The 23,218-nt window shown below is 40.8% G+C and overlaps 1 protein-coding gene across 3 annotated transcripts in view; it reads right to left on the bottom strand.

The window, feature by feature from the left end:
• Positions 1-1,753: 1,753 nt before the first annotated feature.
• Positions 1,754-23,218, bottom strand: part of CUBN (cubilin) — a 148,473-nt gene continuing 127,008 nt past the window's right edge. For all 3 annotated transcript variants that reach the window (XM_054192490.1, XM_054192491.1, XM_054192489.1), the window contains 10 exons: positions 21,650-21,779; positions 20,502-20,719; positions 9,081-9,286; positions 8,060-8,222; positions 7,111-7,319; positions 6,328-6,475; positions 6,031-6,212; positions 4,560-4,725; positions 2,497-2,732; positions 1,754-2,101 (listed from right to left, as the gene is read on the bottom strand). In XM_054192490.1, coding sequence (XP_054048465.1) covers positions 1,994-2,101; positions 2,497-2,732; positions 4,560-4,725; positions 6,031-6,212; positions 6,328-6,475; positions 7,111-7,319; positions 8,060-8,222; positions 9,081-9,286; positions 20,502-20,719; positions 21,650-21,779 — 1,766 coding nt within the window. In that variant the 3' untranslated portion in view covers positions 1,754-1,993. The remainder of the gene's footprint in view (positions 2,102-2,496; positions 2,733-4,559; positions 4,726-6,030; positions 6,213-6,327; positions 6,476-7,110; positions 7,320-8,059; positions 8,223-9,080; positions 9,287-20,501; positions 20,720-21,649; positions 21,780-23,218) is intronic.

Genomic DNA, 23,218 nt, shown 5'->3' on the forward strand with positions numbered 1-23,218 from the left:
ATGCTATGAATTTTTGTTACATTTAATTTTAATCAGGACTGCAGAATAATTCTGTGGTTTTAGTTTGGCAGCTGACAAAAAATAACTACACTAAATATGTTAATTCTGGTGCCTAGGACACTTACCTCCAGTTACTGTGGGAAACAGACATCTCCTTTGCCTTACGAGCCGAGTGAAAACTGTTTTCAGTCAAAATTGCTTTGTAAATTTAACTAAAATTAGCTAATGTTTTAAATTGACCAATACCATGATTTCTAGCATTTTAGCTGTGTATCTTCTCTCCTTGACTTCAAGTAACTGTAGCCCTAACGATCTCATTGTGGTATTACTTCTTATTTATTGTTTATAAATAATAGCCCCGCCACATGGGAAGGACAATTAAAAATACTGTTATGGATCTTTTAGTACTTATTCTCCAAATCCTAGTCTTCGGAGTCCTTACCATTCATATATAACTGGCTCATAAAACATACTTTTATATAAAAATAAATATGTATAGTAACATGCAGAAGATTTACACTTAAGTTAAAAACGTGCAGGCTCTAGGAAGTGAAAACATGCACATTCATTATCCGTGCTGTGTCACCGACGGGGGGAGGCTGGGTGTAGTCATGCAGGTATTACAATACGGACACGCAACATTCACAGCTACGACATTATGTGTAAAATAGACAGCAAAGCGCACAGTCATAAAAGCAAAGATATTCATGGCAGCATTGTGACATGAAGCCATAAATCTTGCTAAACACAGATTCTGTCTTTTGAATTGTACACTGCAAAAAACACCTAGAAGTTTCATGGAATAATTCTTTTCAAATTACCTGTTTCGTTGTTCCTGTTTGCTTTTGCTGTGCATTCATTTTAAAGCAAGTGTTTTAAATGACGACTCACCTTCCAAGACAGAAACATGGCTTAGCACCAGCCCTCTCCTCTAAGGACCTCCACTTTAATACTTCTGCAGTGGTATTTCTGTTGTGGTTCCTCATATAAAATGTTAGAGGACAGCAGTGGGTTACTTTGTTCCTGTTTTTTTTTTTAAAGAATGGTTTGATAATTTACTCTAATTTTAGACTTTGACTATTTTTGGCGAGAGTCAGTCGGGCTAGATCAATTGAACCTTGTACCAGCAGCTTCATTCAACAGTCTTCATGAGCACAAATTCTCTGATGGATTTTCATTTTTTTTCTAAAGAACCTCATGCATTTTACTCAATTGTAAATAAAATCATGCACAGGTATGGAGTACTTGGAACGTTTAAAAATGCACCAAGTTATTGTTAGATTAAAAAAAAAAAATCTTACAAATTTTTCTTTCTCCCATTGGTAGTGCTCTTCAGTCTTTTCTTCTGCAGAAGTTCAATAATTCTGTACATTTTTTTTGGTGACAGGAAGTCATGCCAAGAGCAAGTATGTATGTATCATATCAAAAAATGTCCAAAAACATTTAATCAGCTTTAAAGTGAAACATGCTTTTTCCCGTAGTGAAATCAATCTTTTTGAAGTACAGCAAAGTTATCTGTGTAAATGATTGTAGGACAGGGGCCATTTTTTAGCAATTTCTGATCCTAATTTGAATAAAACTTTAGCTAACGTTTTAAAAGATGCTTGGGACAAAACCACATAACTCCATAGAACTAATTAAAGACAACTTCATATCTTAAATCCTCTTATCAACTTCATGTTAACAATTTCGAATTTTGGCTAATTCACTTTTTATAGCATTAAATGTAAAATTTTGAAATTATGTAGGAGAATATAAAAATATGTTTCAAAACCTTGCTTTCCCAGTTGGGTAGATAATAGTTTATTTTCAGTACAATGGGAGATCACATTTTTTGGACAGAACTCTAAATTCAAAACAGCTTCACTGACAGTAATTTTTAAAAGGCCTTACTGCAGCTGCAATTATCATAAGTGGATTTCAAGCTTACTTTTTGACCTAAAGTCTCTTCAGTATAGCAGGGAATGGTAATATATTTCTCATAAACAGTGTTCTAGCTCGTCCAGCTTAACTGGAATCCTGATGGTAAAGTCACATATTCGGCATGAAATTTTATATAGACTTGATGAGATGTAGCAGTAAATGGAGCAATGTTTGTATCCTGAAATTAAAGAGAAGAAAAATGAAAAGCTTTATAGAACATTTAGATGCTTTGTAAAAGCCAGTCAGAGAGTTAAAACTGAGGCACAAATTGGATCACAGATTGGAAGTGACGTCAGATCTTTGCTAGATACTGCTGTTGCATTTCTCCCTTAGGATATTAGAAATATTTAAATCACAAATACAACTAAATACAGAGAAAAATAGCTTCATGCCTCCCGCTAGATGTCACTGTAAGGTCTGCATTGGAAGGCTTCTAAGGTGCCAAACAAGCCTTACGCCTTCACTTCCACTCTATGTGGAATTCATGCCAGGATTGGGGAAACAGGCTTGAATATGAAACAGTAGAGGTTCATTTTAACCACTTAAAGGTCACAGGCAGTAGGCAATACATACCATCCCACAGTACGGCCCGGCTGGGGGATAGCTGGCATTTGGCCCGTTGTAAAGGATCAGATAGTTGCTACCGCAATCCCCTGGGTCATCGATGCTGATGAAATCAAAGTTCACTGTGACAATTCGTCCCTTGGGCACAGTAATGGCCCACTCACAATCGGTGTTGTTGCGGTAAGTTGCTGGGTAGCTGGGACTAGCAAAGGAACCAGTGCTGCCGTATAACATTCCTCCGCATCCTGGAAACAGACGCTGCTAATTAGCTGAGAAAGCTTAGTTTCACAGGATACCACATGGTGTAGTACCTTAAGTACAGTATTAGTAGTAGCACTGAAAAACAGAAGGACGCTGAGAGCTGGAACAATGAACGTGGATAAGAGCATTATTCCAATAATGCAATGGGCATTAGACCATCACCGGATATTAAAAATCAAAACCCCCAAAACTCTTTGGAACAAAGGGTTTCAAACAAAGGAATCAAAATCTTAAATGTGTGCCTTGAGCAGTTCAGTTCCCAGCTACTCCACTAGGGACAAATTCTCTTTGGCTGTTCTTTGGAATGAAAAGTAGTGAATCCTTATCTGATAGAAAAATACAGAGAACAACTCAGAGAAAATAGTCATATTAAGTAAACTAAAGGCCATTTATACCAAAATTCAATCTCCAACAGCGGGCAGAAGCAGATGCCCTGGGAGAAATGCAAGTTTATAGAGTAAGAGTAAGCATGTGCAGATCATGACCCCGATTACCCTCACAGTCTCCAAGAATTTTCAGCTCACAGCTCCCAGAAATGGCATCTTTGTGTTTAATAGTCTTTATCAGATGTCTTCCATGAACTTGTTCAGGTAGCCCTTGAATCCATGTAAATTTGTAGCATCCTATGGGAAGGAGCTCCACAGATTAACTGCATACTGTGGGAGGAACCGTTTTGTTTGGCTTGTTTTGAACCTACCACCTCCTGCCTTTACCTGAAGGCCTCTGGTTCTTCTGTGTTAAGTCAATAAACAATTGATCACTATTTACCATCCAATATCACTCAATTTTATAGGCCTCAGTAGTTTCTTAACCAGATTAAGAAGTCTCAGCATACCTCCTGCAGAAACCATTTTTTATGTTGAGCTCCTTTGCCTGAAGTTTTTCCAGTTGTACTGGATGCTTTATAAGAGGAGACCAGAACTGTGCACATCATTCCGTTTGTGTGTGAACTATGGATTTAGAAGTGTTTGTCTATTTGCTTTCTCTTTCTTTCCCAATAGTTCCTAGCGTTGTGCTAGCCTACTTGACTATTAGTGAGCAGCGAGCTCTTGTTTTAATGGAACTATTTTACCCCCAAGGTCTTGTTGCTGAGTGCTAAAAGTCAATTCAGATCCCATATTCTTGTAAGTAAAATTAGGATTGTCTTTTTTTGCCCATGTTCTTCATCAGTACTTTCCTACACTGAACTTTATCCGCCTTTTCATCACCAAGCCCCTCAATAGTGTAAGGTTGTTCTGCAGTGCTTTTCAGCTGGCCATGTGTTACCTCCAGTAACTTAGTGTCGTGAACAAACTATTACCCAGCTATTCACTGGGTAATGCGTTTGTAAGCCATTTATGAATGTGTCTATTACATAGTCATTACACACCATTACAGTTAGGTTATTTTCTTGGGGCAATTTTCAGTCCTCTTCAGGCCTAGTAGTGCCTAGATCCTACGGCATATCACAAGTGGATTATGGAGTAGGCTGAGGCACCACCACCACCACCACTCTGTGGATCCCAAGATAGGTGTTCCTGATATTTTCTGACCTCTCAGTGAAAGAAGTAGATCTTCATCTTAAGTGGACTGGGTCGTCTGAGGTTGCTAAAGTCAACATTAGAGAGAGGGAATTGCTTCCATGACATAAAATGGATCTTGCCCTACTGGTCTTCAGGAACAACTACCTCTCTCCAGTGACTAAATAGGGTGGACTATGGGTGCTTGGGGAGGTCTTAAGTGTTGATGAGGCAGGGCCCAAACTGACATTTCTGTATTTTCCCCCCCACGTACAATTGCTGAGTGGAATTATTTTGTAATTACAGCCTTACCACTTGGTGATGAAGTCCAAGTAATTTCATATCCATCATGAGCCCCTGAAAAATCACTCTTGAAACGAAGGTAGACAACATGATTTTGGGGGAAGATGGGACTGGGCACAGTGTTTCCACAGAACCTGCCAAGTAGCGGTGATTGCACATCACTCCCATTTCTGACCTTCAAAGGACACAGAAAATATTTTCAACATTAACTCCCTTTGCCAGTTATACACTAGTACAATAATGCAGTGATACAAGCACAGCACAAACTATGTATTGACTTGCATGCATACCATAATTGTCATTTTAATACTGTTATTTTTCGTACTATACATTCTGGTATAGAAGGAAGAGACCATTAACCAGTCTGTCTGAGTTTTGTAAGTAATTGCATGGAACAAGTATCATCAGAAACGGGTGACTAAATTTTATGGTGTGGTACATCTCCTGACTGAAAAAATTACTTGACTAGTAGCTAAGAGGTTCTTTTGCAATTCAAGCCCATGTTTTACTTTTCAGAAGAAATGTTAATATTCCAGATGAAATGATTAATTTTTTACCCTGCAGACCACTCTTTTTCCCTGACCACATTAAGACAGATCATATTACATAGCTCAGGTTTAATCTGTTTGGGTTTTAAGCTCCAATAATCATAGAACCATAGAGTTGCCTAGTTTGGAAGGGACCTTTCAGATCATCTAGTCCAACCATCAACCCAACTCTGACAAAAACCACCACTAAACTTTATCTCTAAGCACTACGTCTACCCATCTTTTAAATACCTCCAGGGATGGTGCCTCAACCACTGCCCTGGGCAGCCTGTTCCAATGCTTAATAACCCTTTCAGTGTAAAAAGTTTTCCTAATAATGCTGATGCTCAGATCCATTTCTTGAGACAGTAAAGAGGCTATGAAAGGAGAACTAAATAATGATTTTGCCACACACACCTGATTTTTGTCAGCTGGACAGTGAATAGGGAAACCTTCAACAAGTGTGAAAGGACAGAGTGAGGATTATGTAGGAGGATGTGTTTTTAATTGACACAAAATACCTTTGCAAGTGCTCCTTTTTTTTTAATGAAAAAATGCCTTTTTAGAAAAAATATTTTTAAGAAAAATAGGAAGCAGATGGAATCTACTGCTGGAACGAAAGCGCTCGGATTTATAGCTTTCTGTTCATGCACAGATGTTAATATTGGATGAAAACTATCCTGGCTTGCTCTGTTAACTGGGTAACATCAACAAGAGCTAGGTAAAGATGAGTTAGCTGATAACGAAACTATTTATTCGTTGGTTTTGGACTTACTATAGTGTGTATTGTTTAACCTCTTACTATAACGTTTGAGTACCTTTCACTGTAAAACTGTAGTAATAAATTAGTCTCTAATGTCAGTTCAGCTCAGACTTGATCCAAGCTTTTTAATATCCTTAGAATTGAGCATATTTTGACAGAGGCCCACAAAATATGTATACTTGCTCGATACCTCTAGGAAATCACGTGAACACTGGATGCTGTCCTCCAAACTGAAAGCATGGAAAAAGAGAGATATTGTGTGATTCGGTGGAGCTCGTAGAATGACAGAACAGTCCATGTTATTGGGGTGACGACCAGGCCAGCCGGGGCTCTTCAGGTAACCAAATGGCTGGTTGTACTCTCTGCTGCAACCTTGAGACAGAAAACCAGAAACGTGTAAGTATTTCAGATCTCTGTATTGCTTTTCACCGTATGGAATCAACAAAGAGAATGGTAGGTAGATTTTTTGGATTTTTTTCAGGCTTACCTGTAGCTTGATAGGTAAATCTGACTCCATTATTAATCATATATTCATCTGATTTGAAAGTCACGATGGCAGTGCGATCATAAGAATAAAATTCAGGGACTGGAAAAGTTTCAGTGCCACAGAATCTATGGACTGATCCTTGGCTGTGCTGGAATTCAATACATGTCACAAGTTACTTCTACTTAATGATATAATTCAGTTTTCTACTTACTGAACTTGAGGTGAATAGATCTCTCAGCACTTCCTATGCCACTTATGCAATCACATTTTAAAGTTTTCATGGAAATCACAATAACGTCTCGACATTTTATGTTCAATTATTATGAGAAACAAATCACACGTAACAGGTATTTTCATGCCAAAATAAGAAACAATGAAAACATGTTTACAATTATATAATACAATTTTTGTAAACACTCTTCTTGGCATGAATATTTCTTTTTATTATGATTCTTGGGTGGGAGGAAGTACAATTAGTTTATGAAAACTTGCTGTTGGGCAGTATTTTCTGGGTGTTAAGTTTGGCAGCTCTGTTACTTGGTGCAACTGTGAAAAATTGTGTAACACTTACTAGGTCTAGTTCAACGTGTGTCTAGTGTGCTGCCATGAGGTCTGTACCAGTTAACACAGCTCAAGTGGGGCACGGCGCATAATGCTTTGGATGTGCCCCTCACACAGAATCATCAATTAATCTACCACCAAATGGTGGGTTTCTCCTCTCTTTACAAATAGTGAAGGGAGCTGAATGTGAATGGGGCATGCTATCAACTGTAAATATCTTACTGTTGGTGAGTCCTGGAGCTCTAGGTAGTTCTGAGAGCAGTCCTGGCCAGAGTGGAGGTGGAAGGCCTCCACCACCACCCTGACTTGCTGCTGCGGAGGGGCATCAATGACCCAAGTACAGAGAGTAAATGGTGGATATTCATTCGGGAAGTTAGGAGATGTTGCGGTCAGGGATGTAGAAGTTGCATTATGTATTCCTCCACACAGTCCTGTGTAAAATAGTAATAAATGCATCATAGAGTGAAAACCTTTCCAACTGGGGAAAAATATTTATTGAGCAAAACTACACTGGTCAATATACTTTTGTATTTACCTGTGACTCTCTAGAAGGAAAAAAAAGTAAGTAAAACAGATGCTAATGCTGTGTCAATCTATGCTGTAGAACTCAAATAAATGTTTGCTCCCTATATCAGAGTATTTTTTAACAGCGTATGGCAGAGTGTTCCTGTTTTTCACTCCAGACTGACGGCCACTCTACAGCCAGCCAAGACCGATGCGAATTGCAGTGGGGACTAGCAGTGTTGCTTTTAGCTTGATTATAGATGCCCCGTAGAGCTATACTAAGGACTGTCTTTGCACCTTCCTGGGCCCTATATCTAGCACAAATCTTGATGATTTTTTATTTAAATACGTATTTCCAGAAAACAGTCACAACAATATATATGCATATATATGTAGTGATAGGACGAGGGGTAGTGGCTTCAAACTGGAAGAGGGTAGATATCAGGAGGAAATTTTTAATTATGAGGGTGGTGAGGCACTGGAACAGGTTGCCCAGAGAGGCTGTGGATGCCCCATCCCTGGAAGTGTCCAAGGCCAGGCTGGATGGGGCTTTGAGCAGCCTGGTCTAGTGGGAGGTGTCCCTGCCCAGGGCAGGGGGGTTGGAACTAGATGACCTTTAAGGTCCCTTCCAACCCAAACCATTCTATGATTTTATATGTATACTTACGATCCACTGTGGTGTAGGTAACATTGAAACCCTCCCTTTCCACAGAATTGTCTGTGATAAATTTCACAGTCAAGGAATTGCGGGTAGAAAGAAAAGGAGCTGGCACTGTAGATCCACAGAACGTGCCAACTAAATTGGCATTTTCATTATCTCCATCATAAAGCTGAAAGAAGAAAAGCATATAAGCCACTAATGGTTTAGGCATAACAAACAAATAAATAGAAATAAAGTTCTCTGACCCCTCCTGACGTTACAATTTCTTTTACTTGAAAGCACAGTAGGTGCTCTTGTGCTTTAATAGGATGTTCTTGATGATGATAATTGTTCACTGCCATATTAACTAATTCTGTTGGACAGTGTAAATCTCATTATGGACATTCTGGTCCCATCTCAGCAAATCTATCAAAAATGTATTCTATTTTAATTGGCATTCTTTTTTCATTTTTATATGTAATCTCAAAGTGCTTTTCAATGAGAAAGGTTGATTTTATTCACCAAAATGTAGAATTCTTTCCTAGTTTCATTGAGCATCTTTAATGCTCAACAGGATCTAGAACACTCCTTGGTGGATCTAGTTTAGCAGCATTCTGCTATCCTACATTTTGTATGCTCATCTCCAAGATAATAGCTTTCACAGATAAGCATTTAGCATAAAGATATATTTATTCAAAATTTTACGAGCTGTTTTCAAGCAATTTTGTATGATAATGAATTTGCATATTTACCTTCAAAGTGCTTGGCTTTTGTTTTGTTTCTACTCTGTGAAAGAAATGCTCATTTATATAGGCAGTCTTAAGAACAGAAGCTTGTCCCCATAACAATGTTAAAACTCTTATTGGTTTTCAAAAAGGCAGGATGACATCTGGAGTAGTGATCTAACCCAGGAAAAAAATTGTAATTATATTAAGCAATTTAATTTCTTCATGAGACCATTTTCTATTAATTAAGTTTTAGCCTCATGGAGAGGAGAATGGATTGCATCTCACTGATATTTTCTTGTTAAAATACACAGCTGTCTTACTTTTACATAATCATATCGGCAAGCCTGAGCAGACTGTGCTTCAAGCACGAATGAAGTGAAGGTGAGGTTGATCAGTTTGTTCACGGGTGCAGTTATGATCCATACACAGTCCAGATTTTTCTCATATCTTCTGGTCGCATTGGAGACCGGAGAGCCAAAGCTATAAGCTGAATTTGTCAAGTAACCACCGCAGCCACTCTGAGGTCCTGTTGAAGAAGCAGAAGCTTTTTAAAAGCAATTCCTGCCATTTATTTAATCTTCAGATCTTTAATGTCAAGCCAGCAGCTTTTTCTGTGCTACAGAATTTTACTGCCCTGTCTCACAAGGACTATCTGAATGATTAAAAGGCTTTCAACACAAATGGCGTTAGATAGATACGAATCACAATTAGATTTGGTAGAGTGAATTAAGAAAGGCTCCTGTCTTCTGCTGAATATAAAATCAGTACCCGCTTTGAAAATGTAGCAACGGATTTTTTAATAAGGATTATAAGAAGACAGAGGACAGAAATGTAATAGAAGAATAGTGGTTAGAGGGGCTTTTAATGTAATTCTTACCTGCTAGGATAGGAAGAGTACTTGGACAGCAGGGGGCACTGGGTTGTTGATTTTGAAAGTCTAGTCACAAATTAAGCTGCTTATTTTGGCAATAAGACCTTGTTCTGGGGGGACTGAATTTGGCATCCTGATGCTGGCACCCAGACTCATATTCAGGAGTCTAGCTAAAAGGGACTTACTTCTGGAAGTGTTTTGCGTGGTGGTAACTTACAACCCCTCTGGAAAGCAAGCTGCTTTTTATTCGGATCCCACATACAGAGTCCCTTACTGTAGTTACTTGCTGTGAAAATTTGAACCCTATAATGTTTTCAGTCACATTGAAAGAAATTACTTTTGGAGAAAGACAGTTATTAGAAGATTAGAACCCTTTTATTGTGTCTAATTACAGACAAGCAAAAAATACAGGCTATCCGAAGGGACTTTTTTTCTACTTTTTTTTTATAGCTTGATTTCCAGAGGTTGGACTGGACTAGTAAATCTGATCAATTTGTTTACTTTATGCTTCCTTCTCCAGTTTTTATGGGGTCTCCTGGCCACTTATTTAATTCAGGAATTCAAATAAACAGTCGTTCATACTCTTGATTTTGAGTCTGAGAGAGTTTTTGTGAAATGCACAGAGCAAAGAGGTAACAGCAAGCAGCCTGCTGTCTCCCACAGCGAATCCTTTTAGGAGAATTAGATAATAAAAGAAGATACAGCTGTGGCTAAGCAACAGGAACAGAGTTTCAGAATTTCATCTGCGTGTGTAAAATATGCCTGTCTGGCTGACATGCAGTGACTTAACCTTGACACACTGATATATTTCCAGTCATAGAAAAGTGTGCCCTACTTGAGCTGCAGTATTACAAAAGATCACTCTGGTGAAAAATCGGCGTCCAAGTATCAGGATTGCATCAGTAACCCGGGGCTGGAGACAGCCCCATCTTGCAAGACGGCAATGGTTAAACCAGAGTGACTAAGGCTAAATGTCGTCCTGCTCTACTAACCAAAGCCGGAAAAGCCCCACCCTAAAATGAAGCTTGCTTAAAACCAAAATCTTAATAACATGAGATTTAAGGTTTTGCTATAGCTAAAAATGAACAGAAGAAACTTGCTACAAAGTGAAAAAGTCAGGAATTAATAGACTCTAGTCCAGCTTTGTGGGCTGTTAATGAAGTCAGAAACTTGGAAAAGTGTTAGCGTTCATTCCAATGCCACCGCAGCAGCCGAGAACAACAGCGGGGGAAATGCGAGTGATAAATCATGTTCTTACAAATAGTCTAGGAAGGAGGAAAATGTCAGACAGGAAGGTGCCTGGCCCCTAAGAGGGCAGTTTAGCTATATTTTTCTCTGGGTTCACCGTTCTGCATTATTTATTCAGTCCCCCTGAAACAACACCTTGGAGCTGCTCAGCATTTTGGGTGGCATCTAGTAAATATAACATTAAGCATATCATCATTAGACATAGACCATGGTCCAACCATCCAGCCCTGCAATACTGAGGCTGTAGTGATATATGGGTCAGCCACCTTACAAAGCTCCCCTTCACCCTTTTCAGGGTTAGAGTTGCAGAGATGCCAGTCAGACCATTGCAACAGGAATCTGGGAATTGCCACAGAGCCACGCAACAGAAAAGCCCTCAGTGCTGTTGGATTGTCCTTTTTTTGGATAAATGTCTGGACCTTTGGAATGGTGCACTTCACTGCTAGCTGTGCAGCTATAAGGATAGCTCAGATGACAAAAAAAATACAGATATGGGTAACCTCTGTGTATAGAGCAAATAAAATGGACTAGACAGAGAGAAACAGGCCAAATCCTCATGATCGGAAAATTAATTTGATCTAGTATAGCCAGTAATAGCATCTAAGGGGAGACAAATAATTAAAAGTATGATTTACAGTTAATAAAGATGAAGTTTCATCATTAGCTTTCACAATACTTAGCCTGCTCAGCCGGGGGTGAGTCAAATGCTTACAGGACAGTACGCTATAAATAACAGCTAGACTGGAAGCCAACCAGATATCAAGTAGCCCTGCATCAAGCCAAATAAAGAGCAGCCCTTGTTGAAAAATCTATGTATCTTGGTTATTTTCAGTACTAATCAACATTAGATCTGGTTTCAGCCACTAAACGTTACGGAATAGTGACGCTGTGTAGGTCTAGGGAACACCCACAAGTAAATGAAGAACCAACTGCTTAAGAGGAGGGAAGTCACCCTAAGAGAAACACTATTGCACTGCATTTTAGCCAAGACACAACTCGTCATCGCAAAAATCAGCACCATTTCTGAATAGAAGGCCAAATCAAATAGTAGCCATCCAACCTGCTAGTGATCATTGATGGAATGGTATTTATTGTTGGCTAACATAGTCAGAAAAAATTGCAGCTAAAATTTAGGCAAAATGTGGGATCAAGAATTGTTTTGATTTGTAGAATAGCCTCTTAGATACTAAAAGCTAAACTTGATGAAAATAATGAGAAATGTACCTTACAGAACAATTTGTGTGTAGGCAGATGGATTGACTACATGGCTTACTGTGTTGTTTCAGTCTCTGGTTTCTTATTTAAAATAAAATTCATAAGGTCATCATAAATCAGATTGCAATCTTGTCCTGCTCATAAACAGCTTGCCAGAGAACACAAATTATCGGAAGAACTAGGGCACACGCTGTCATCACTAATTGCTTTTGGTGGGAAGTATTAATGAAACTCAGGGCTCAGTGTTGGGACCATTTCTGTTTAACATCTTTATTGATGACCTTGATAAGGACATAGAGTGTATCATCAGCAAGTTTGCAGATGACACGAAGCTAAGCGGGAGTGTTGATCTACATGAGGATAGGGACGCTCTACAGAGAGACTTGGATAGATTGGACCGATGGGCCAACGCTAACGGAATGAGCTTCAACAAGGCCAAGTGCCAGGTCCTGCACTTGGGCCACAACAACCCCATGCATCGCTACAGGCTTGGGGAAGTGTGGCTGGAGAGCTGCCTGGCAGAAAAGGACCTGGGGGTTCTAATTGACAAGCGGCTGAACATGAGCCAGCAGTGTGCCCAGGTGGCCAAGAAAGCCAATGGCATCCTGGCTTGTGTTAGAAATAGTGCGACCAGCAGAAGGAGGGAGGTGATTGTCCCCCTGTACTCAGCACTGGTGAGGCCACACCTGGAGTATTGTGTCCAGTTCTGGGCACCTCAATACGAGAGAGATATCGAGGTGCTGGAGCGAGTGCAGAGGAGGGCCACGAAGCTGGTGAAGGGCCTGCAGAATAAATCTTATGAGGAGAGATTGAAGGAGCTGGGACTGTTTAGTTTGAGGAAGAGGAGGCTGAGGGGAGACCTCATCACTCTCTACAACTACTTGAAAGGACATTGTAGAGAGGTTGGTGCTGGTCTCTTCTCACAGGTAATTAGTGATGGAACAAGAGGGAATGGGTTCAAGCTGCAGCAGGGTAGGTTTAGGCTGGACATTAGGAAAAAATTCTTCACAGAAAGAGTGGTCAGACACTGGATTAGGCTGCCCAGGGAGGTGGTGGAGTCACCATCCCTGGATGTGTTTAAGACTTGTTTAGATGTGGTGTTAAGGGATATGGTGTAGGGGAGAACTTTGTAGAGTGGAGTTGATGGTTGGACTTGATGATCCCAAGGGTCTTTTCCAACCTAAATGATTCTATGATTCTAAAAGGCTGAGGAACCATTCATGAAAGAAGGAACTGAAGGCTCCCTTTGGCAAATAAAAATAATTACAGCAGAGAGCAAGTACATGTTTTTCTGTTAAGAGTTACAAACTCTAGATATGGAACGAAGATGAAGATGAATTTTCAAAGCTGCCTGCCTTTGAAGCACAGCCAGGGGCAATGTTCATTTATACAGGTATGGATGCTATGAAAGGAAGCCTACTGAATAGTTTTAAATCTATCAGAAACCGCTAAACCAATGACATTTCAAGACACAACAAACTAATTTTGCCACCTTTCCCTTCTCACTAAATGAGGACCGCAAACTAGACAGCAGCAAAGTTCAAAGAACTGTTCTAATTCTGCTTGAACAGTAATGAAAATCCTCTCCCGGGTTTCTGAATCACATTTGGTCTCACCTAGAAGCATCCCTGAGAACTCTAGGCTTCTCTCTGATCTGAACTAAAAATCACAATAAGCAAAGATTAACTCTGCCAAGACTCATGCATCTTTTCTGATGGGTCTTAGTTCCAGTGCAGGGGAGTGGCTGGACGAATTGTGGCAGTAATAATTAGCTCATAGCTTGTTTGGATCATGGCTTCAAATAGTAAGGCTCAGAAGGACACAGGGCTGGAGAGAGGAATCGTACTTTGCCTCGTGGCTGATACTGAAGGCTGGTAAACCTTCCCAAGCTGAGCTGTAGAGGTCAGTTCCCATGTTTGGCAATCACCATACAGACATCGTGACTTCGCGTGGCAGCAGGACCCTGGCAGCGGTGCCCGCCCCAACTACTGGGCCTGACATGTTTCACAAGAAGACTGCTGAAAGCACGGGACTCTCTTTGGTCCTTAGCCGAGCCTTTACACAGAAAGGGGGTTTGGCTGGTTTGATGGCCTGGCAATGCTTCCAGCAGCCACATTTAAGAGTGTAAAGCCCCAGTCTCCTGCTTTAGCAGGATTTCACAAATGCAGTCTGACAAAGTTCATGTTCTCAAGTTTTTAGACTATTGGCTGATCCCAAATATAACAGCCCAGACATGTTCTGTGCCAAGCCTGCCCTAGTTCTGCAAAACTGCAATGTATGTACCGTACTATCCATCTCCTTGATGGCTGTCTGAGAGACCAGAGGCAGACACGCAGCCTGACCTCATTTTAATACTTTCTGATACTGCATTAGTGTACTTGTTGGCATCACAGCCACCCAGGCCTTTGCAGATCTCTCTTGCCGTGTGAATCAGAAATGTTTCCTCACCCTCTGTATGCACCGACGTACAGATTTTCAGCTGAAGCAGTCATTGACGTTAGTGAAGCTAAGACAGTCATACCAGCAGTTTGCCCACAGTTGTGCGAAGTGCCTTTAATCTGAATATCCCATTGGCTTTTAACTGTTTAGTCACCTACCAAGTTATGTTTAATCACTCCGTCTGAAAATTATTTTTCATCTCCTTTTTTCAGATCAGTCAGAAATGTCGTATTTAAAAGCCTGCCTCTTTTCTTGTCTATCCAGTTTGAGGATATAAACCACTTCTGTTTATTTTGCTTTAGGGGAAGAAATGTACAGACATTAAATAACTGACATTTCTGAGGCATTTGTAGACTATTCCTTAGCTCAACAGTTGTATTCTTTTCAGAGATATCGAAGAGACGTATTTCAACACTGCAAGTGCGTTCTAAATTTAGTCACATTTCAAGCTAATGCATATTTTTTATACTTGAGCCCCAAAATACATTTAGAAACAGTCCAGGAATTGTGACTTATGAACATATGTTCTGAGCTTGTTATGGATGTTCTTATTTTCATAGACTATAATAAGATCAAGAAAAGATATTATTAGCCACAATTTATTCATTATTTTAATAGATTAAGCTATTTATAGTTAAGCCATGACAATGTAATGAATATGAAATGTGTAATATTAATGTGTAATATATTTGGTAAAAAGTTGTGTGAACCAAAAGCCCAAAGAAGTTTTTGCAAGAGGACTTGAGGGTCTCAAGCAATTTGCTTCTCAGCTAGACCCTCTGCAGCACAAGGCTCTAAGTCCAGGTTGTATGCCTTGAGATACTCCCCTGGAAACTGGTCCTAATGGGCTGTGAAATCTCTGCCAGCCACTGCTGCTTTTCCAAAGGCATAGGAAAACACAACAGCATTCACGTGCCACAGTCAAGGACATGTTCTTCTAAGATGTTTTTGTTGGAGGGAGAAAAATTTGCAGGAAACATGAGGCTCAGCTGTGCTGAGTCCTTTCCCATCTAACTGGCCATAACTGCTGTTGTCAGTACAGGTGCCTGGTGCCACCTACAGCAAGTGCTAACATTATCTACATAAATCAATGCCATGAATTACTGCTGGCGATGTAAGAATTTAGATATTACTCACAGGAACACCTACTCCTGACCTATGCAATAGAATAGCCAAACCAATATTTTACACCTTATATTGCCCATTCAGAAATATTTTTTTCAGCAATTCTGAACAATCCAAAAAAACTCTGCAGCAACTGTGCATGCTGAGCACTGCTGAAAATCCGCGCTTAGAAACCGAATATAGAGTGAGTGCTTTCAGTTTGCAGGGCAGAACTGGACTTAGAACTATATTAAGCAATTTTTTTTGTTGTTGATAAAATAGCATAAAAATGCAGTGAAAATTCTACAGAATCCATTTTTCAAAAGTGCACTTTAATTTCATTAGGAGAGAGCATAACAGTAAACCCATTAGCGATAGACACTGAGTGTATTGTATTGCAAACAGGAAACAAGTAATTCAATACCCAGCTAACAGAATAAGGGAAGACAGATACCTCCGGGTGGTTTATCAGGTAAGTTACAGATGATTTTGTCAGGAAGAAAAGTATAAAGATTATAATCTATTTCTATTATATGCATATGAGGCTATTTAAGTAAATTACCTATTAATGCATTTTTCTGGTATATCAGAGAAGATTCCTTTTTCCAACTATTTTTCTTCTAAACTCTACTCACTTGTGATTTTTCTTCCTAGGTAAAATGATCAATATTTACTCAATAGAAATGCTCATTTGAAAAAAAAGGATGGAGGGACCCTTGAGGGAAAAACTGGTCAAACTGAGGACAATGCAGAGGACAGGGTGTTTAAGGACTTCACATTCCAACAGCCTGATGGTTGCCAAAGGTTTTGGAGGCATTTCTTCTGCCTTAGAGCCTACAACACTAGTTTTCTCATTGTTGCGCCCTATTCTTCTTGCCTGTCCACGTCCATCTGGTTTTCCTCATCTTGTGTTTAAATCATGATCTCTTTGTGACAGCAGATTGTTGCTGTGCAGTGCCTAGCGCAGTGGAATTACAGCCCATAGGCTCATAAACCCCAAGGTAATGCAAATGAGGCACAACATTGGTATTAATGCAGTACATTATACTGCTCTTTCATGAAGTGTAAATGTGCATTTCTCCTGCATGCTTACAAGAGATAGTATAAAAAAGGGGAGGGGAAAGAGCTGGCTACAGCTTGAAGTCAAGCAGGATTTCGGGCTGCAGAGAAAAAGCAGGCATTCTTCCTGCCCTCTTCCCCACTGTCCCAACTCTGTTTCAGTTTTGCCTGTATTGTGTGAAGAAAGCTCAGGAAGAGCTTTCTGACTCAACCCACTAATCTAATCATGTGTAACTGCTTCTTGTAAACTCACGCGGCTTCCTTAGACAGCCTCAACGAGCAGATCTGCATTTCGGAAAACCCCTAGGTCCTTCTCCGATGGTTTAGAATGTGGTATATTTTTCATTACTGAGACAATGGAGCTATGCACGCAAGCACAGAGAGCTCCCAAGGAGAAATGATGTGCTGTTAATAAGGTCACAGCTACGTCTCCCGACAGGCGTTGGTGATGCTTCAAAAACAAGAAAAAAACCCAAACCCATATATGTCTTCTCAGCCTTTGTATCATAAGCCTCCGAGGGATCGCAAATTGGGGTGAGAGGGTCACCCCACTGCCAAATGGAAATAGGCAGAAGTTCCATTTATCACCGAAGTACAAAGTACTGCCTGTCACAGCAGGGATGGCAGAGGTATGTGCAGGCTCTGTCCCTGCCAGCCAGGGTCAGCCGAAAAGCTCAGGTCTCCCCTTAGAGCTGGAGAGATAATCAGGAGGTCTTTGGCAGAGTCACAGGCTCAGTACACGCAGACCTCATTCTTTGGGGAGAGATCTTAGCTTTCCTTCCTTCACAGAGACATCTCATGTAACTAAATGCCTTAAGCTGGTATTGATTTATGTCTTCTCATCCTTTTATTGATTGTCTAGAGGAGCGCACGCTCGCTGTGGAAAGGAGATATAATTCTCATTTTACAGACTGAAAACAAAGGCAGAAAAAAGGTCAGTGGTGACTAAGGCAAGAGGAATCTGTCTTTTCACAAATGTGACGCTTGGGGCAGGCTGGGATCTTCCAGTCAGCCCAGTTCACCAGCTCAGCCTGAGAGCATGTTCAAGTGATTCCAAAAATGAGGCCGGAAAGTGTCCGAACTTAGCAGCAGAGATAGTGAAATTACAAACCCTCTGAACTGCACCAACAAGGGCCATATATATATTCCCCTACCTCAAATGCACCATATCACAGAGTTGGTTATGACAAAAAATGCTACTTCTGAAACGTGCACTTGAGATTATATTGCACAGCGTACGGAGTAGCATGGTGAAAGGAAAGACATTTGACAAAAAAGGGGAGATGTTGCTGTACTGTCAAAGTAATACTATTTCATACTTTCTGTTAGTCTCCCTTTTCTGACTAGTGGGGGGACCTTGAATATTCTAGTGGGTGCTGGATCAGTGATGCAAACAAATTGTTTTAATTAAAACAGAGCATGTTTTTCTTCAGAAATGTCAGGGTTTAACTCTTAGAATGACTGGTTTCTGTCAGTCTTGCAAGGCTTCTGTAAGTCTCCTACTTCACATCCTCTCTCTTCCCTACCACCACAGTGGTTATCAGATGGACTCCCTATTAATAAAATTCACAAGAGAGAAAGAATGGATAACCCCGGATTTTGGCAGGAGCCCTGAGAGAAGCCTGATCAGGAAAGAAATTGGAAGAGCTTGTGAGGAAAGGAAATAGTTTAGTTTGCTACAAATGAGTGTACTGTTTCTGCTCGCTTCTTTCCAATACATAATAAGGGTCACTCACATTAAAGAGAGAGCAATAATTACGTTATCCAGTTGTGCTTCCCTAGGGTAACCGCAGAATAATGTGCTGCTTGTCATACAAGAGAGAATGAGGCTTCTTGTTTCTCTACAGATACCATCTTCCTTATCCAAGAGTTTTATCATTATTAATCGTCATCTGATTGCATTTGTACTCTTAAAAAACCACATGGGTTTTATCTTTTGACAGACATAAGGGAGCTTCTCTAAAGCAGCATTTAGAATAACAGGCTTTTAGATCTTCATGGTTTTATTCTCTTCCATTTGAAGCAGAATCTCAGACCTCATAGTACAAAGATGTGTCACAGATTTTCCTGGCTCTATTTTTTAGACAAGTCAAACTGGAAACTTTTATAGGACTGTGACTCATGTTTTCCTTTTATAATATACTTTTCTACTTTTTAGCCATTCTGTACTAGCATGGGACTGTCAGAATCCTTCCTAATGGCTGTGTGGTTTAGTCGCTGTGGCTTGCTTCCCGCAGCGGAGAAAGAAGACCTACCATTAAGCATCTCACCACCATGGGCTCTTCGTCACACAGGCCACATCTCTGCATAGGCATCTTTTCCAACTTGCAACTCCACTGCTCCTGAGTGACTCCTGCAGCATCACGACCTCCCTTTCCTTGTGAGCCTGCAGAAATGTCCCTCCAAAACTCAGGCTAATTGATGTCAAAGCTTATTCATAAAAGGCTTCTCCTCACTCTAGGAAATTATCAAGCACGGTACTGACTTGAAGAGCTTGGCTTGTGTGCTGTTGTGTGCTTAAGCAGAATCTCTGGCAAGTTGCACAAATAAATCTAAAGTCAGTAGCTAAAAAAATTGACTATATGCCAACAGGAAGAGCAAGAGCTTGGAGAGTTCCTGATGATCTCACCCTGGAAACAGGAACACAGGCTGTGAGGGATCTCTGACAATTGATACCCAACAGTTTAAAGACAGACACATGTTAAGCAACATTGTGTTACTTGAAATTATAGTCCACAAGAGTGGTCTTAAAGATTCTTGTAGCAATTACTTAGAGTGAAGCAAAGGAAGAGTTAATAATAGTAATGACCATGAGGATCTGTGGGAATATTTTTCTTGGCAAAGCCTGTAGAACCAGTTATTTTCCTTATCTGTAAATACTTTCTCAGACTGTATCAAATGAGAAAGTCACTGGCTGGGGTTTTGGGAGGGGATTCAATGACTCAGCAGAAGACTATGTTTGTTCTGCCACAAAGGCCTTTCATTCTGAACTCTCTGAGTGCCAGCTTTGTAAACCAGACAATTACTTCTTTCTAGATCACAAAAACATGGAGTTAATTACACAGGAAACTAGTAGCGATGACATGAAATCAATTTACATGTAATAATCATTCCCTAAAAAATTCAGATGTTATAAGAAGGTAAAAAACTCCTTTTACACCTTGATCTTAAAAATAGACTACTGGGTTTAAGCCTTTTTTTTTAAGGCAATAATCAAGCTTTGCCTCTGACTTTTGTGTCCATCAAAACATTTAACATCCAGTGCCTTCTTACTATGATCCCATTTATGTTTTGGCCAGCTAACCAGATTGATCTCCAAAATCAGTAGAGATCAGCACAGTGGTGCCTGAGGAGGAACCCCAGCCTTAACTGAACTTAACACTTTAGTATTTAAAATCATGTGAGGTGAACTGCAAGGAAATGGAAATTGAGGGTAGATGGAAAGGAAGCATCTTTAGTGGACCACCACCCTTTGACTACAGAAGAATGAGAGTTCTCAGGTATTGACAGATTTCCCCCAAAAGAGAGGCCTCTGGGTGCTGCTAAGCTTTCAGTCACCCAAGAAATGCCTGTGCCTTCAGAGGGGCAGGAAAGGTTAGCAAAGAACAAAAGGAATCAGTTCAGAACCAGGGCTGGAATGCAGGGATCCAATAAGGCTAGTATTTAGTGTATTTCATTCAAGTTTTACAAAATCAGAAACCTTCTGCTTTTAGCACCCCTAGTGAGGGAGACCATAACTGCTCCTCACCAAAGGAAATCACTTACCTGCAGGTTCTTGGGGTTATCAGGCTGATAATACTCTTACCTAAGGTCTCCCTGAAAGATGCTTTCCATCCTCTGTCTGCTCCAAAGAAGTCAGTGTTAAACACCAGGAACAAGTTATTACTGGAGCTCTTAATATTTGGAGGCAGTTCTGAGCCACAGAATTTCCCGAGGAGAGGAGCACGGGTGTCTGAGCCATCATATACAGCCACGTAATCTTTGTAGCAGGAGGGAGATATTTCAAGCTGGAAGCTGTTGAATCTGTAAAATATACTTGGAGCTTTAGGTATCACGTTTTCATTTCTATTCCTGTGTTATGTGTGTTTTTAGTGCTCGAGGAAAGGTCCAACTAATAGCAATAGCCAAAGCCATACACAGACAAAACATTTCTCTTCAGGAATAAGCAAGCAGAACTATTAACTGCATGGCAAACCACTGCAGGCAACCAGCCTCAAAGAAACAGTGACCTTCACCCACTAGGCCTCTTGCAAGGCAAACTGTCAGCAGCCTCGGCTTTGTGTGAAGCAGCAGATCTCCCCCGTGCAAACATACCCTCTCTCACTTCTGCAAATTGCTCAGGCTGCAGTTTCCTTAGGTACGTGAGGGACATATGAAATGCATGCTCAGAGTGCAGACCAGCTGGGTCTTCCACTTAGCTGGGAAATGTTCTCTTAATTCACAATCAGCGTATATACGACAGAAGAATGTATGCATTTTTTAATTTCTCAGTGGCAAGATTTTGTGGCAGCCATACCCTTCCTTTTAGGCAAGACAGCACACGCTCAGAAGTATATTCTTTCTGGGTGAGTATTATTACTTGGGCTGTAAAGTGAGTACCGGTTTTCAAAAATAATTTTTTTTTTATTTATATAAACTCACAGGAGTCTCATAACTCCTCAAAGCCTGACAGAATTTAACTAAAAGCATAAGCTGCATTTTTACAATTTCTTAGTCCTCTTGGTAACCAAAGTGGGAAGTTAAAATTGTGGTGATGTTTTGCACATAACAAGTTATAGAGAAAGATGAAAGGGAAGCTGAGATTGATAAAGGTGGCTTCAGTAGCCATTTCACATTTTAGTTCAGCTTTCCCCTTGTAAAAAGAAAGACAGAGAAAATTGTCACTAATTTATGTCTTTACATGGAATCAGAGACCTCCCTGTCCCCTTGACAAGCTGAGCTTGGATTACATACTTGAGGGCAACTATTTTGCCGTTTCCAACTGTGATGTAGTATGAGCAGTTCATGTTGTTGTGATAATCAAGAACCGAATGGGCCGGACTGCTGATAACACCAACAGAGCCATTGAAAATGCCACCACAAGCTGCAGGGGAAACAGAAAAAAGGGTGATTAGTGTCTGAATACTAGCTTGGTCCGAATTCTCATTTCTTACAGGAGTTTAGCCATAAGGAAAGAAAAGCCCTTGATAAATTAGGAGCAATCTTTGCCATCATGCCTAGAACTGTTAAATGTGGAGATGCCTGTCAGGTTGAGCTCTGCAGTGCAAGACTAGTCAGTATCGAAGTAACAGGTGGTTACTAGTCCATACCAAATGGCAATGGCTCATGTTTGTGCAGTAAAAGATAGAGCCTGATTTCAAACGTGCTGCATTAGGACCAGGGAGCAGCAGGATGGGGCGGGTGCCCCATGCAGGAGCTGGGGTGAGGTGTGTCTGGAGTAGCTCTGCACCCATTCTAGCTTGCCAGGAGAAACCTGGCTGATACGTGGGCAAAGACGTTCCCTCAGCCAAACCCTGGCCCCATGGAAGCGTCTGAAAGTTTGGCACTGACACAAAAGCAGCCACAATTGTACTCATAGCCCTGCTCCTGACTTTTCTGGAACAACTGTACACAGCGCCTCATCATCTCTCCACCTCCCGGCAGGGCTGGGGCATTGCTGTAGCATTTGTTCTGCGCAGAAAGGCAGGGAGAAGTCCCCAGGTGTGACCAACCCTGGGGACTGTTCCTTACCTCACCTCGTGCTGGCACTCACCAGCAGTGGGGGGTGGCTGAGTTGGAGGCGGGCATACTTGCTCTCTGGCTGAGGAGCAAGTTAAACTCTGCAGATCTGAACTAAAGGCACTGCTTGGCTTCTCAGGGTTTCGTACCATGGATGCTGATGAAGCCAGGATGTGGCTAATGTTTTTTCCCAGCTTCAGTGCTCCAGGGAACAAAAACTATTATAAAACTAACGCTAATCTCCATTGTTAGCTTCAGCCTTTATTTTATAATCTTAACTTAGCAAAAAACTGTTTCCCTGCGTCCTGTTGATAAATAGCTCAAAGCCACACACAGCTTTTCATGTTTTAAAGCACACGCCATTGCCCAGGCCACCACCTTAACAAAGGCAGTCCCATACAGGGTGCTGCTGGATACAGAGCCCCTGGCTCCTCAGCCCCGCTCAGGCTGGCGGCCTGGAGCACTGGCAGATAAAGGACAGGAGCTGGGAGGATAAAGGATCAGCATTATTCTGCGCTAGGAGGGGGAAGCCTTTTTCATTTTTTTTCAGCAAACAATACAACTAGAGGGAAGAGGAATGTTAATTGCTAGAATCTGCTTTGTATACAACAACAAGCCAATAAGGCTGCAGTCATCTTTCTCAAATGTCAGAAGTCACAAGTCAGATAGCAGCAACTGACTTGAGTGAGTTATGAAGGTCTTTTCCATGAGTAACTGCACATTGTCATTTCTCAGTGCCATTCCCTCTGTCTTATCTGTATCAGGCCATTCATTTTATAGAAAGAATTTAGCCTTATGCTTTTT

Source organism: Rissa tridactyla, chromosome 2 (genome assembly GCF_028500815.1).
Source record: "Rissa tridactyla isolate bRisTri1 chromosome 2, bRisTri1.patW.cur.20221130, whole genome shotgun sequence".
Classification (NCBI taxonomy): Eukaryota; Metazoa; Chordata; class Aves; order Charadriiformes; family Laridae; genus Rissa; species Rissa tridactyla.